A 16,876-nucleotide genomic window follows, 5' to 3' on the forward strand; every position below is an offset into this window, starting at 1 on the left:
ACAGCAATCAAGTAATCTCATTAAAACAGCAAAAAGATTCAATATACTCATTTGTTCAGAAGCACACACACAAACATACACGTAGTCTCAATGTGACTTGCCTCAGCAAAAGCAAGAAAGTAGTGATAATGCCAATCAGATGTCTCCCACAATGATAATCCCACAAGAAGAAGAAAAATTAAATAATCATCCATGTTGTACTGTTGTGGGGCCGGGTGTCGGCGGCGAGCACAACCGCTAGGTGAAACAGTAGTCAGCTCCACCGAACACCCGGAATCTAGATCGTGCTTCTCGGAGAACTCCGAAAGGCACGGGTCCCTTACAGGACCGTGAATCGCCAATAATTTGACCGCGTGGGATAGGGTTAATTGCCAAACTTCAATATACCTAAAAAGTCACGCGGCAAGCTACCGGGGAATTCACACCCTCGACGGAGCTCGAGCGGGACGAGCAGTTACCGTGCTCGAAACGTGCGTAACCAGAGCGGATGATTACCAAGACCCGTCGATCCAAATACACAATTGACCATTTCCCAACACGCACCGTGCTAAGCCAATGAAAGAAGCACAGAAATGAGCTGGTACATTCAACAATAGGGGTATTTATTTTACAATAATCGGGGAGGGGAAGCACACAAAGAGCAGAGTTATCACGACTATAAGAAATGCAATGTACAATGAGCAAATAAAGCACTTACACGGTTGTGACTTGGAGACAGGGCCCAAGGACACACACACGCACACACAAATGCCCAGAAAGAGATGGGCCTCGTCAGCTCGGAGGGAAGACGGGCTGAGGGAAGAGAAGCTAGCTTGGACCTGTCCACCTCGTGTGGTTCTCGACGATCTTGGGGGTAACGGGACTCGAACCCGCAACACGAGGCTGCTCCAAGCACCAGGTACGGAGGGTAGCGTCGGGCGTTGGCACGCTCCTCCGGCTTGCAGGCAGGCGACACGAGATGATCTCCCGAGTTGAGATGGCGACCGCCCACATCAATGCGCCAGACGAGACGCCTCGGATCCATGCTATACAGTCGGCTGCAGACCCGGACAGAGACGCGCACCCGAGCAGGCTGGACTGAGACGCGCACCCGAGCAGGCTGGACTGAGACGCGCACCCGAGCAGGCTGGACTGAGACGCGCACCCGAGCAGGCTGGACTGAGACGCGCACCCGAGCAGGCTGGACTGAGACGCGCACCCGAGCAGGCTGGACTGAGACGCGCACCCGAGCAGGCTGGACTGAGACGCGCACCCGAGCAGGCTGGACTGAGACGCGCACCCGAGCAGGCTGGACTGAGACGCGCACCCGAGCAGGCTGGACTGAGACGCGCACCCGAGCAGGCTGGACTGAGACGCGCACCCGAGCAGGCTGGACTGAGACGCGCACTCGAGCAGGCTGGACTGAGACGCGCACTCGAGCAGGCTGGACTGAGACGCGCACTCGAGCAGGCTGGACTGAGACGCGCACTCGAGCAGGCTGGACTGAGACGCGCACTCGAGCAGGCTGGACTGAGACGCGCACTCGAGCAGGCTGGACTGAGACGCGCACTCGAGCAGGCTGGACTGAGACGCGCACTCGAGCAGGCTGGACTGAGACGCGCACTCGAGCAGGCTGGACTGAGACGCGCACTCGAGCAGGCTGGACTGAGACGCGCACTCGAGCAGGCTGGACTGAGACGCGCACTCGAGCAGGCTGGACTGAGACGCGCACTCGAGCAGGCTGGACTGAGACGCGCACTCGAGCAGGCTGGACTGAGACGCGCACTCGAGCAGGCTGGACTGATACGCGCACTCGAGCAGGCTGGACTGAGACGCGCACTCGAGCAGGCTGGACTGAGACGCGCACTCGAGCAGGCTGGACTGAGACGCGCACTCGAGCAGGCTGGACTGAGACGCGCACTCGAGCAGGCTGGACTGAGACGCGCACTCGAGCAGGCTGGACTGAGACGCGCACTCGAGCAGGCTGGACTGAGACGCGCACTCGAGCAGGCTGGACTGAGACGCGCACTCGAGCAGACTGGACCCAATCATTTGCTTCTCCTTTGTCGCTTTTCTTTTGGGGCCCGTCCGCTCCCGTGGCCTGCTCCCATTGGGTGGACGGCGTGTCGCGGCCCCGCCTTCTTGCCAAGGACCGCCCCGACTCTGTTCTGCTCGTCGCCCATTGGCCGGAAAACGACGCATACCCTTATTTGGCACGCAGCTGAAGCAAAACGCTTTGTGACCATATACGTACGAAATCCACACCAAAACGCACACCGCCTGGAGCATGGAATCCCAGACACGTCCGCATGCCAGAGAATGCCGAGAGCAGAGTGTTGTTGTTGTTGTTGTTGTTGTTGTTGTTGTTGTTGTTGTTGGTGATGTAAAATGTAAAAATCCTATCGATCAAAATAACTCCGCAGCGCACATACATTTAATTCCCATTAGACGAGGGACGAGGCCCTCACAAGAAACACATACCTACGGATATAACTTAGCTATAAGGACTCTGGCTGTTGTGTGCAGTAAACTTCCAAATTGGTAACGCTACCACGTATGTTCATCACGAGGAGAAAGTAAAGGTCCCAAAGTCAGAGACAACTACAGTACACACTGCAACTGTAAAAGTAAAAGGAATGTTTGTACTGTACTGCATTGTACTGTACTGCATTGTACTGTACTGTGATGTACTGTACTGCATTGTACCGCACTGTACTGTACTGCGCTGTACTGCACTGCATTGGACTGCACTGTATTGCATTGTACTGTACTGCATTGTACTGCACTGTACTGCACTGCATTGGACTGCACTGTATTGCATTGTACTGTACTGCATTGTACTGCACTGTACTGCACTGTATTGAACTGTACTGCATTGTACTGTACTGTACTGTACTGTACTGCATTGTACTGCATTGTACTGTACTGTACTGCATTGTACTGTACTGTACTGCATTGTACTGTACTGTACTGCATTGTACTGTACTGTACTGCATTGTACTGTACTGTACTGCATTGTACTGCAATGCACTGCACACGGAAATTCGACACGAGGGCATCAAGCATCCGCTCACATTTCCGTGAACAACCAGGTACCAGGTATCAGGACAAGGTATCAGGTACCAGGTACCCCTCCATACCCAGTGGTTCTCGGTGTGCCTCGAATTGTACTTGAACCCCATTTACCGTTGTTGCTGCCACAACCTTTCCAAGGATTCATTGACCGCATTCCTCGTGTGAGTGAAGGACACGACCTCCTCGCCCCAATGTCCCACCTCAAGGTGGTTCATGTGGAGCAGGTTTTTGTCAGAAGTGACTTCACAAACAAATACGGGGGATCTCAAAATGATACCAATGGGCGGTTCAAGGCCAAAATGCCGGACAAAACCTTGGGATTTTAATTTATAAACATCATACCTTGGATAACAGAACTCAACAGGACCGTGTCACAGTTCCGCCACCAAACTAAGTTTATTCCTTCACATTCCTTATTCCTTTGCCTTCATTCGCTAATTAATTAATTGAGTGATAACCTCATTCTTTCCAGACGATCAATGATATCTGTACCGATGTAACACATATATTACTCCTCAGGATGTGCGGCTAGTGGGACATTTTGTAAAAAAAATACACTAAAAGCTTTAATTAAAATTTTAAAAATGAAAACGCTAACTACACCGCTGGGAGATCACACACACAATGTACCGCCAACTACACCGCTGGGAGATCACACAGCGTATAATTTAGAAAAAGCTTCACCGACAGGTGGACAACGGAGTTCCATAGTCGGGGCTATTGGTTTCAATTAGAAAAGAGAAACAATTCAGGACAAAACTTCAGAATTTCCTTCAATCAACTCTTGGCTCCAAGTGCCGCTGATATTACTGGATGGACGTCTTCGTAAAATGGTTTCGGTCGAGTGTCGCAAGTTCCTCAGTGTCGAACTGGCGCGACATTGTGTGAAGCTGTAAAATAAATAACAATAATAATAATAATCGCGAACGTAGTGAGCTTCATACTCAACGCGTGCACATGAGAGAATACGAAACAACAACAACAACAACAACAACAACAACAACAACAACAACAACAACAACAACAACAACAACAACAACAACAACAACAACAACAACAACAACAACAACAACAACAACAACAACAACAACAACAACAACAACAACAACAACACGATACTCTGGCAATTTGGAACAGTGTCGTCGGCTACGACCCTTTTGCTTCCGGTTTTTGTCATGGGGAATGATGCGTCCGTGGAGATCAAGGCATCGTCGGAGACATGAAAGACCCAAATATCAGACATGGTGTAGATTTCCTCCGCTGATTTTAATAAAGATATCTCCCGCATCATCAAAAAATAATTTTTAATGGTGATTTCCATTATTTGATCGCTGATCCCGAATCCAGGCCGAAGTAACCGGAGATTGCAGCATCGAATGTAATCAGTCGACGTTCGCGTTCTCGGCTTTGCCTATTCCATGTTAAAAACATTAATATCGAGGAGCTCCGCTCCACAGACGAGGTTGTTTTATCATTGGGGTTAGGTTAGGTTAACCCACTGGTTATCAAAACGGTTAATAACCGGACGTAACCTGGACATGAATCCATACATGAACTCCTTCGTTGATTTGTGAAGGGATTTTAATTTACCTCACTGAATGTCACTTTGTCCTACTTCGTGTATTATTTAGTTTATTAATTAGTTGTGTAGTTCATGTGAGTCACGTGATCATAAATACAAGGAACATCAACGCAGGAAAAGATCAATTAAGTCTGCGCGACCATGCCAACATTTTGGGAGAACAGTACAGTACGGTACAGTGCTGTACAGTACAGTACAATACTCTACTCGCCCCAATCCCCACATTCCAAGATACCGACAGTTATGACAACCATTTCCCCAAGTCCACGTTTGTGAATCCTCTCGCTATGAATTGTTACAAAGATGGATTTTGTGTTTTGGTACAAAACGAATTTTTAATCCTTTGTGTGGCGTTTCGAGAAGAAGAAGAAGAATGTGATCACGTGTGCGGAAGTGTTTTGATCACGTGCCGTTCGAGATCTCAGCGAGAAATCTTTCGAGGATGTGCGGGCCGGGCGTGTTGTGTGGCGTTTCGAGAGAAAGAAGAAGAAGAAGAAGAAGGTGGTGATCACGTGCGCGGAAGTGTCTTGGACACGTGCTGTGCGAGATCTCGTAAAAGCGAGAGATCTTTGGAGGATGTGCGGGCCGGGCGTGTTGTGCGAGTTGTGAGTTCGGGCCTCATCTCTGTGAATCGGCGAGTCATGGCGAACGCTGTGGAAATGCAGGAAAAAGTAAACACCGCCCTCAATGAGATGTTGGAAACGTTGGACAAGGAGCATATTCGAAAGATGCAGGTAATTGTCTAACTCTTGGTTTGTCCGCGTCATAACCTTGGAGGTAATTGTCTAACTCTTGGTTTGTCCGAGTCATGACCTTGGAGGTAATTGTCTAACTCTTGGTTTGTCCGCGTCATGACCTTGGAGGTAATTGTCTAACTCTTGGTTTGTCCGCGTCATAACCTTGGAGGTAATTGTCTAACTCTTGGTTTGTCCGCGTCATAACTTTGGAGGTAATTGTCTAACTCTTGGTTTGTCCGAGTCATAACCTTGGAGGTAATTGTCTAACTCTTGGTTTGTCCGCGTCATAACCTTGGAGGTAATTGTCTAACTCTTGGTTTGTCCGAGTCATAACCTTGGAGGTAATTGTCTAACTCTTGGTTTGTCCGAGTCATAACCTTGGAGGTAATTGTCTAACTCTTGGTTTGTCCGCGTCATAACCTTGGAGGTAATTGTCTAACTCTTGGTTTGTCCGAGTCATAACCTTGGAGGTAATTGTCTAACTCTTGGTTTGTCCACGTCATAACCTTGGAGGTAATTGTCTAACTCTTGGTTTGTCCACGTCATAACCTTGGAGGTAATTGTCTAACTCTTGGTTTGTCCACGTCATAACCTTGGAGGTAATTGTCTAACTCTTGGTTTGTCCACGTCATAACCTTGGAGGTAATTGTCTAACTCTTGGTTTGTCCGAGTCATAACCTTGGAGGTAATTGTCTAACTCTTGGTTTGTCCGCGTCATAACCTTGGAGGTAATTGTCTAACTCTTGGTTTGTCCGAGTCATAACCTTGGAGGTAATTGTCTAACTCTTGGTTTGTCCGCGTCATAACCTTGGAGGTAATTGTCTAACTCTTGGTTTGTCCGCGTCATAACCTTGGAGGTAATTGTCTAACTCTTGGTTTGTCCGAGTCATAACTTTGGAGGTAATTGTCTAACTCTTGGTTTGTCCGAGTCATAACCTTGGAGGTAATTGTCTAACTCTTGGTTTGTCCGCGTCATAACCTTGGAGGTAATTGTCTAACTCTTGGTTTGTCCGAGTCATAACCTTGGAGGTAATTGTCTAACTCTTGGTTTGTCCGCGTCATAACCTTGGAGGTAATTGTCTAACTCTTGGTTTGTCCGCGTCATAACCTTGGAGGTAATTGTCTGTGTTGGACCTTTTGTTGTGGCGTTGAAAATCTGAAAAGGGAAACGATTGGGATGATGATGTGGAGTGAAACGATTGGGATGATGATGTGGAGTGAAACGATTGGGATGATGTGGAGTGAAACGATTGGGATGATGATGTGGAGTGAAACGATGGGGATGATGATGTGGAGTGAAACGATGGGGATGATGATGTGGAGTGAAACGATGGGGATGATGATGTGGAGTGAAACGATGGGGATGATGATGTGGAGTGAAACGATGGGGATGATGATGTGGAGTGAAACGATGAGGATGATGATGTGGAGTGAAACGATGAGGATGATGATGTGGAGTGAAACGATGAGGATGATGATGTGGAGTGAAACGATGAGGATGATGATGTGGAGTGAAACGATGGGGATGATGATGTGGAGTGAAACGATGGGGATGATGATGTGGAGTGAAACGATGGGGATGATGATGTGGAGTGAAACGATGAGGATGATGATGTGGAGTGAAACGATGGGGATGATGATGTGGAGTGAAACGATGGGGATGATGATGTGGAGTGAAACGATGAGGATGATGATGTGGAGTGAAACGATGGGGATGATGATGGAGTGAAACGATGGGGATGATGATGTGGAGTGAAACGATGAGGATGATGATGTGGAGTGAAACGATTGGGATGATGATGTGGAGTGAAACGATGGGGATGATGATGTGGAGTGAAACGATGAGGATGATGTGGAGTGAAACGATGAGGATGATGATGTGGAGTGAAACCCAAAAGCCTGTGAGGATTATAAAGTGACCGGTTCAGGAGTATTGGTAATTGACGCGTGACACGTACGAGGACTGGACATCTTTGTCTTCGTCGGGTTTTTGGATACAAAATCGAAGTTTATGGAAAAAGTAAGTTGACAAAGGGTAGAAAGACAATGTAGTGGCGGTATGGCTACAGTTGAGAAAGGGAGTGAAGGAAATGGTCATTAACCTACAAGTAAGAGGTTCAGTGAGACATTCATGGGGGTAGAAAAGAACGTGGATATGGATGGGCAATGACCTGAGATGGTGGCATACCACTTCTTTAAAGCCTTGGAAAGAAGAGTGCAGCTGATCCGTCTCCAGCAGGCAGTTTGACAAAGCGGAAGAAAAAGAAACAAGAGTGGAGACCGGTGGAAAGCCTAGATTTGGAGAGTTGACCTACAACACTGTTGGCACATGACTCGGATCAGCAGGGGTGAGAAGGGGGAGGACTGAGTGAGCAGAGCTCGACTGCAGGAGAAGCGTTGAAAAACGGAGTCCACTGATTTCTGTAATGACAGAGCAAACACGCCTTGTGGTTTATTTAGTCTCTTTGTGGGAGATGACAAGGATGATGTTTTAGGGTCCACAAAATTCCAGAAAGAAAGATGTTACGCTGGAGCCCCAACTAGTATGGGAGAGCAGTTGACCATTGAACTCCAGACAAAGGTCTCGTCGGCTGTGAGTAGTTCTGATTTTATCAAGGAATGGCTTGACATGCCGGAGATTGCCCCGTCTCCAGCTAACAAGCCCAGCTTCGGTTTGTGGTCGTCCCAGGAGGGATCATGGCTCGTGGTGAGGGTGAGACGTTCAAGGCAGTGAACGTCTGCTTGTGGCTGACCACGGAAATAGATAGGTGGGTCACCATCTTTCCTGAGTAACAGGCTGAGCTGGGATTTGCCAGAATGAAAGATGTTGCAATCATCAGACCAGCATTTAATCGATTCAACATCGGGAAAGGTCGTCGCATCTGCTGTCCGCCTGTCAGTGTGATGGAGTACTGCACGACGTGATGTGAACTCTTGTGCAAAAGGGAAAATAGTTTCCCAGAGCATTGGAGAGGTTAATGTAGATGAGGAACGAGACTGGGCCTACGACACTGCCGTGGGGAACGCTACCCTCCGCTGAAGAAGGGAGAAGAGGAGAGGGTTCTTTTGAGAGCAACGTGGTGACTGCATGAGTAGTGATGGTCAGAATCCCTTGTATAACCACAGGCAGCGAGCCTGGAAAGCAGAACAGGTTGCCGCACTGTCAAAAGCCCAATATTTGCCCAGGTAGACGGTCCTAACTTTCTGTTGGATACTTAGGACATGCATTATTGTCGAGAGAGGAGTGGCAACCGATCAATAACCAAGTGATCAAGACAATCCAAACGTGGTCAGAGGTCAGGGTGTTGGAAAAGAAAGATTTGACATCAACAGTAATCATATTCCAAGACTTTGCTTATAATTGGGAGTAAGCTTACAGGTCTGACATTGATTGGGTCTGTTTTGACACCTCTCTTGTGGAGGAGAGGAGTTGTCGCAAAAGTGCGATTGACATGTGCTTTGATTAAAGTTCCATAACATGATCAAAGTTACATGATTGTAATAAAAATGGGCAATACGTAGTTATTTTGAGTTTCCTTGTACATTTGTGTCAATTCCATCACCTTGATCAAATGGTCATCTTGATTGTTTTCAAAATGGGTGTGTGAATTATGCTCTGTATGTGCCCTTACCCTCCCCCCCCACAACTCTCTCATTTGAGTACATAATATTAATATGTAGATGGCCCTGTTGTTGATAAATTGATGTGCAAGTTGTTTAGTTATCTCCCCTCATGGAGAACGAGTGAAATTTTTGCAAATGACAGCTTGACGATCATCATGTGTTGCAGGCCCGCATGTTCCGCTGCAGTGCCGAGTGCTGTGACAGTATCAAAGGCTCCACACAAACTGTCCGGCAGTGTATCGATCGCTGTAACGCTCCGCTTACCCAAGGCCATGCTCTGTTTACCGCTGAGTTGCAACGATTTCAGGTAAAACTGAACTTTCCTTTGTTTTCACAGTCAAATTGAGCTGAGGCTCTCAAAGGTTGATGTGAATGAGGCTCTACATTCACACGACGATAAATGTACACAGTCCTGACAAGTTACAGGGAGAAACATCGGTATCTTGTTAGAACATGTTGCCTTTAACAAACCTGTATCGGTTTCAGCGAGCGCTAAACACGTACCAATAATGGAACTGTTCAGGTCTCCCAGAACCGAAACACGGGTTACCAGAACACCGCCATTGTCCAACGAGCTTTTAATCTGACCATCGTACACCAGGCATGAGCAGACGCGACATGGCAATAAATCACACATCCTCTTCCTCAGACAATTAACACCCTTTTAAAACCCTCCCCCAATAACAATTTTATAGTAATCCTAAATTCTCCAGAAATGCCCATGGCTTACGTACCCATGTCGTACACAATATGTCAATGAGAGCAATGAATACTTCAGTCTGTGTACATTGCATTATTGGCCTGTAATTATTTTTTTACAGGCACAGCAATCTGGTTGTTTTGGTTTTCGATCTCTTTGTGGGTAATGCCTCCTGACGGGCTCCGGAACAATGTCGACATTGGGGCCCTCAATGTCATCCACTGCAACGTTGCTCTCCTCGGGTACCGGTGTGCCACTCCCCTCGTGTTCAGGAGCTTCCTTCGCTTCTGCTGAAAAATCAACATCGCTGATGACTTTCGATGACAACGTCGAAGCTCGGTATCTGATCTGGTCGGCATGTCGCTTCCACATCTGCTGCAAGCCTCCAGTTGACACTTCCACAGTATATGAAACGGGACCCGTTCGTTTGGCAATTTAACCTGGTACCCACTTGTCTGAGCTGTAATGTTGAACTGAAACGTATTGTCCAATTTCAAACTCCTGAATTGTCGACGAATCATGAGCTAAGACGAATTCGCGTGAAGTTTTCAATAACATCACCTGCTGGTACACGTGGCTCAAGTTGAGCTTGGTGTAGAGTTTCCCCCCAGAAAGTTTTGTGAACAACTCATCAATGTGCGGAATGGGGTAAGTGTCTGAGCAGACTGCCGGATTGACTGTATCCCTGTAGTCTCCACATATCCGAACCGAGACATCTCCTTTCATAACCGGGACGATCGGAGCTGCCCAACGAGAAAATTGTACAGGATCTTTGATCCCGGTCACACCTTGACGTTTTAGCCAGCGATGGCAACGTATTAAAATGTATCTAAAACGCTGGCTTACGTTGAACTTTTGATGTTTTTTTTTAAAGATTCGGACGTATTCATAGCGACTTGGTCTTATGTATAACGCATTGGTAACGGACACAGAACGTTTCGTTATGTTGTAGATAACTTATACCAACGAATGCTGAACCTGTTGTCGGCCTACACAACCGATGCCCAACGATAGTCTAACTTAGGCATAGCGCGTTGCACGCATCGCCGACGAGGTCGTGACGTAGCCTATTAAAAGGCTAACTCACAACGATTCGAATCATAACTGCCGTAGAAATGGAAGTGACAACATCGCGGTCACACCTTGGCGATCTTGCCAGCGTATGCCGACCTAAGAAAAATGTGTCTAAAACGTTGGGGCACGTCAAATACGGTATGAGTAAGTTTGGTATACGTGAGTAGAACGCTAAAGTACGCTATCATACGTCGTAGTAAGTAGAGTACGTCAAATTTTAAATCTTGTTACGTTTGAGGGGGGGTATGCATTCAAAGGGTAATTAGGATGTTTAATTAGGTTATGCCATGCTGTTCAAGTTTACCAGGATCTCGATGTAATAAGTAGCAATTCAGTGGTGATAAGTTGTCTAGTAAATGTTCATTTCTTCAAGGGGGAAATGATAATTGTCACGTAATTAGATAGGGACACGGGATAGGGTAAGTGTGTCTGCGTAAACCCCTTTTGGTATTCTCTGGAGGCTGGCCGTGACGTCACAGGACAGTGCTGCAGATGGCTCCGCCCCGTGATCACGATTGGCAGAAGGCGACGGCGGTGGGCCAATAAACGGCTCGATTGGAAGTGACGAGGACAGGAGGATAAAAAGGTTCTGTTCGGGGTCGAAAAGGAAGAGAAAGAAGGTCTGGACAAAATGATCGTGTTTTTTTGGTGTGGAAGCTGTTGCGCGGAGAGCGTCCTTGTTGTTGTGCTGATTCGATCGTGTTCTTCATCGTGTCTTGGAGCCTTGCTGAGCCTCGTGCCTCACCTTGGTTGGCTCTGGGGTTCTGCTGACTCGGAGTACGGGGTCGAACGGCGGGCGGACCTGCCTCCCTCTCCTGCTCGCAACTTGGCGCCAGAACTGGTTCCCTGGCGGCTGTGAGCGGACTTGTGCCAAGACCAGGAGGTCGACAGCACCACGGTTTCTCCTGCCCCCCCCCCCCTGACGAGAGCAAGGCCAGCTCGTACGACGCCGATCCAGGGACAGTTGCGTCCACACCACGGTCCAGCCTGACCACCAGAAATAGCTACGTTGTGTGTGTGTGTGTGTGTGTGTGTGTGTGTGTGTGTGTGTGTGTGTGTGTGTGTGTGTGTGTGTGTGTGTGTGTGTGTGTGTGTGTGTGTGTGTGTGTGTGTGTGTGTGTGTGTGTGTGTGTGTGTGTGTGTGCTTGTGCTTGGCGCCTTAGAGGGATTGAGAACTGTATATTCATTGGAATTGTCTGTGTTTTTCCCCACGCCCGATCCCACACCATCCCGTCAAATCGCCCCGGATCCCTTTTCTTGCCGAGTCTTGTTATTTCTGGTTAATAGTAAAAACAAATAAACATCATCAACTCAGTGAAAAGTAACTCGTGCCACCTTCCTCGTCCCGTTTGCGGTAGAGCGATTAGAACCGCCATGTTTGGGTTATAAATAAATAAACCGCCTCCATCGTTTCGGCTCATTCTACGTTGGTGGGACTGTTCAAGTCCCGTGGACGTCACAATATGTTCAAAATTTTTGGACGTACTCGGCGTATGACACGTTCCGCATGCGATGGGGATAAGTTTTACACACGTCCACAAACGCTACTTATAAGCTACTCATAAGTCGAAACACTTATGGTAATGTCTTTTTTACGCGAAATGTCTCGCGGTAATGTCTTTTTTACGCGAAACTTATTTCTAACTTATGTTTGACGTGCTTTGAACCAATTCTTTACGTAGTCCCAACACACATCGACGTATGTAGACGTATTCCAATGACGTCTTCCGGTCGACAAAAAAAAAAATGAACGTGTTTCTAGCTTACAACTGCCATATAAAGACGTGTTCCCAGCGGTTTTGGGAATTTGTATATAAAAATGGTGTTCATAAAAAGGGGAACCCAACAGTGTTTTTGAGTCGATGTCCATGTCAGCAGTATCAGTATTAGTATTAGTAGTAGTTTTTTCATGTTGGCAGTAGTAGGTGAGTGTGAGGGGGAGGGTGTGGGTTATGATGGATCGTCCTTGCGTCCGCGTGTCCACGGGTTGGAGACATCTTTTCACCATTGTTCGAAGTTCTTCGCGGCTAATTTTTTATGGGGCTTTTTCAACAATGAGCTATAGCTTATTTTTACGATTTAGGTCTATTCATAACGGGTTGGACAAATGCACAATGAACTAATAATGTGCATAGAGCGTTTTGATTGCTTATCGATACGATATACCAAAGAAAAATTAACGTGAAGCCGGCATTCACAAACTATGCCCAACAATAGCCTAACCTATCCATATCGTGCGGCAGTTTATCTTTGCCGGTGACGTAGGGTTTGCTATTCATAGGCTGCCACTCAACGATTTAAATGGCTGCATCTCCACTATTGAAAGTAGACGCTTGCGCTCAACAATTGGATTTTTTTTTTTACACTCAACGACTTATAAACGGTACCACTCAGCTATTTTCAGTGTTTACAATGAACGATTTAAATTGCTGTCACTCGCCTTTGTTTTTTGACGCTGGGGTTTTGAAATTTGAAGCGTTTCTTCTGAACGTGTTAAAACGCTCAAACTCGACTATCTTAAACAGACGCTGCCGATGGACAATTGGAATCATAGCCAAGCTAGACATCGAAGTGTGAACATCCTCGTCATGCCGAAGAAAAGTTTGAAGAATGCTGCAAATAAGTGTCCTGGCCGTGGCCGTGGACGCTGACGCAAGGACGATCCATTATACCGACGTCTTTCAGCCTATGAGTAACTTAAAAGTAACGTCTGTCGACGTGTGCCAACAACACGTTAATCATAGGTTAGAAATAAGTTTCGGGTGCGCTAAACATTACCTCGGCGTGTCTCAACTTATGATGTGTAGTAGTAGCATGTGTTGACGTCTGTCAACGATCGCAGACCGTGCATACAACTTGTGGCCAGCGTAGCGGAACGTGTGAGGCATACGTCGTGAAATTTCAAGCATGCAAAAATTTGAGGACAACCAAAAAGTACAACGTTTAAAGCCAGCGTACAACGACGTATGGCAGTGTTTTTCAGCGTGCTTTCAATGTTATCAAAACTCACCCATAACGTATTCAACGTGTGCCAGCGTTTTAGAAAAAAATTCAAAAATCGGCATACGTTGGCTAAAACGTCAAGGTGTGACCGGGCCTTTAGCAACCGATCAACTCCTGATCTACCTTCCCTCTCAGCGAAAATGGTCCCGAGCGGGCTTTCACAAACTTCGGAATTGCATTTGGGTCAATATCTAGCTCAACCTCCATTCCTTCCAGTTTTACAAGCTCAAATGTGAACAGGTCTCCATATTCCTTGAGGAGTTTCCTCAATTGATCACTGGCATTGAGGTTGTTCACATCCTGCCATTTTAACCGGATTGCTCGGAGCCAATCCCTCCCAGCAGAACGGGCCCTGAACCTCTCACCACCATGAAGGTCAACTCTGCCTTCTGTGTGCCATACCTTACAGCGACTTTGCATTCTCCCACAATATCCACAGGTTCTGTGTTTTTGGGACATAAAGGTCAAACAACAGGCACGAATAACTAATGTAACGTGTAAAAGGCATCAACGGCAGTAAACTTCCAAATCAATGTTTTGGTTTTTTTTTTCTACAACCTTTAAGACTTTGATTTAATTTCAATCGAATTATATGTTTAAACACTGTAGAACACAAATCACCTTGTTTGCACTTCCAAAATCCCTCAGTTTAGCAGAACTTGGGCAAAATATGACCCCGTCTCGACCAATCAAAATAGCCGCATGCTCTGAGGGCTGAGGAACAGCAAGATTCAGACAAAATGGCAGCACCTCGTGATGAGAACACAGGGATAACTTCGGTCAAAATATCTGTTTGTGTAAATACATCTTTCTCAAATGTTGTTCCAAAATACATTTCTCAAGTCTCCAAGAAGAGTTGTCAGAAGGTTCAGTTCTGGATTGTTGCGTGACCCATCGGCTTCATATGATTGCCATTGCACATACCATTCCAAGCTCACGAACAAAGCTACCATGGATCGTGCTCACAAACACAAAGCAAGAATTCAAAAGGCCTTTCCATACCCTTTATCTCAAGACTGTGCATGGTAAGGTGTTCGATGAACTTTTCTCTTTTTTCCCCTTCTTCTTCTGGTGGTTCTTTGTGTTCAGCTTGTAAAAAAAACTTTTGACATGAGCTTGCGTTTTTCTAAATTAAATCGGATAATCCATGTGTTTCACACCATTCTGGCTTACAGTCCAAATCTTCTTGTACGAAGTGTCGGTGCAGTGATGACTGTGGAACATTGGATTTGGTATGATCTGTAAAGAGATCTGCTGCGGTCACTGGTAACCTCATTGATATAAACCAGAAAATAGTTTACCAGGTCAAGTCCACGACCCTGTGGAACTCCACCTGCAACAATAGCCCATGATGATCAATGTGCGTCCTTCGACTCCGACGCAATCCAATGTGGACTCTCTTATTTTATACAACCTTACATCTGATTACATTGGCCTCCCCCATGCCAGCCCAGGTCGCTCGTATTCCTCAAGAAACTCACCTGCTCACAATCAGAGTTGAGACTGGTTGCCCACTTGCATTCATTTGCCACCTTTCAAATGCACTGCTCATCACTACCTCATGCACGTCCCCAACCTCTTGGGCGTGCACAGAGCTCGAATTGCCAGCCTTTGCCTGTTGGTTAAATTGACATAAATACATTATCACAGACAGCTCGGCTTCCAACCCAGGTTGAATGGTGCATGACAAAAGAGGGAGGCCCGTCATCCTCCCTCTTCTTTTTACATCACACTTGTGCCACGGCCCTCCTCTCAATACTTTGCCGTATATTCTCCGTCACAATTTATGTCGACCAGAGATGATCTATCTGGAAAACAAAATCACCTCGGACCATGTTGAAGTCATCCTGTTTACGATCGTATTGTTTTCTTGCATTGCACTTTTGTGTCGTTACAGGAACGATTACAACGATGTGCGATCCAGTGCAATGACAAGGCTCAGGATGCGCACGATTTGGGCTCTTCCAAGGCTGAAGCTCAGACTCAGTTAGAGTCTTGTGTAACTTCCTGCGGCAAGGAGCATCTTGAACTATTGCCTGGAATAACACGACGTCTCCAGGAAGCCTTTTCAAATGTACCTCACTGAGGATGTGTTCTCCAAACTTTGGCCAGAACAATTTAATGTGCTGTCGACCGATGTCAAATTAATGGTGTGGTCATCTAATCTGCAATTGCCTACACATTTCAAGGGCCACTGTTGAAAATTTGATCTTTACCATCCATGGAAATGGTGCACCTCTGATGCAGATCCTATTTTCCTCACTTCTCCACACCTGTATCACTTGAAGGCTCGAACATTGCAATGAAATGTTATGTTTTAATGGATATTTTTTGATTCACATAATCTATACTAATAAATGTCAAGGTGGGTGTTTGTGTGTGTGTCTCTTCCATAACTCCAAAACCATAAAACCAAGCAACCTGAAACCTACTAAGGGAACTCCAAAGAAGTGTAAGAGTGAAAATTGGATGTTTGGGTTAATTAAAACACCCCTTTTGAAGATAATGAACGGCCTTATTTAATTGTATCCTTTATCAGGCGATCCTCTGCCACCTCGTTCTCTGGGGTTTTAAGATGTTCGCCGGGGTCTGAAGCCGTCGTGTTTTTTGGCCTGCTCAACCATGCCTGGATTTGGAACAGGCCCCAACGATTTATTCATGATAGTTTTTTTTTCCACTTTCCTCATCAATATCGAATGCCTGTTCATCGTAGCTATGAGTTTCTGTATACATCACTTTTGTAAGTACTATAGTTTTCAAATCAGGGGCTTGGAGTGATTTAATGCATTATACGATACGATTTTCCATGACCGACTCTCACAGACGAATTAAAGTATATCATCGAAATATTATTTCTGTTTTGAGGATCGGATATCGTCCGGACTAAATAAGTGTCTAAATTAAATCTGATAATTTATAGAAACGAGTCTTATAACAGAGCCTGATGTGGCTTAGTGGTTAAGGCGGTGGCTTGGGGTCCTGAGTTCGAGCCCCGCTGGCCGCTGAGTTCGGCTGAGTCAACCCCCTGATGCTGTCATCCTTCTGAAGGTCGGCAAAATGAGCACCAGTATACTGGTAATTATCCCTGCAGGGTCGAAGGCG

The 16,876-nt window shown here is 46.5% G+C and overlaps 2 protein-coding genes across 14 annotated transcripts in view; one reads left to right on the forward strand and one right to left on the reverse strand.

The window, feature by feature from the left end:
• The window catches only part of TMEM129 (transmembrane protein 129, E3 ubiquitin ligase), a 62,754-nt gene extending 59,330 nt beyond the window's left edge, over positions 1-3,424 (reverse strand). For 8 of the 13 annotated variants that reach the window (XR_015050175.1, XR_015050174.1, XR_015050172.1 and 5 more), the window contains exon 1: positions 3,166-3,340. Coding sequence is in view for 5 of the 13 variants with exons in the window: in XM_085849239.1 (XP_085705365.1) it covers positions 3,166-3,208 (43 nt within the window). In the remaining 8 variants the exon portion in view is untranslated. Of the gene's footprint in view, positions 1-3,165; positions 3,343-3,396 lie in introns of those variants that run through there. The other 5 variants (XR_015050173.1, XM_085849237.1, XM_085849238.1 and 2 more) reach the window with 4 other exon arrangements.
• Positions 3,425-5,061: 1,637 nt separating this feature from the next.
• On the forward strand, positions 5,062-16,144 carry TIMCC (TIM double twin CX3C motif chaperone). Its single transcript, XM_085849244.1, has 3 exons — positions 5,062-5,370; positions 9,164-9,304; positions 15,672-16,144. The coding sequence occupies exons 1-3, from the start codon at positions 5,278-5,280 to the stop codon at positions 15,858-15,860; spliced, it is 423 nt and encodes a 140-aa protein (XP_085705370.1). The 5' UTR covers positions 5,062-5,277; the 3' UTR covers positions 15,861-16,144.
• The last annotated feature ends 732 nt before the right edge of the window (positions 16,145-16,876 follow it).

Source organism: Eptatretus burgeri, chromosome 12 (genome assembly GCF_056783735.1).
Source record: "Eptatretus burgeri isolate ZD-2024b chromosome 12, Ebu_testis_v1, whole genome shotgun sequence".
NCBI lineage: Eukaryota > Metazoa > Chordata > Myxini > Myxiniformes > Myxinidae > Eptatretus > Eptatretus burgeri.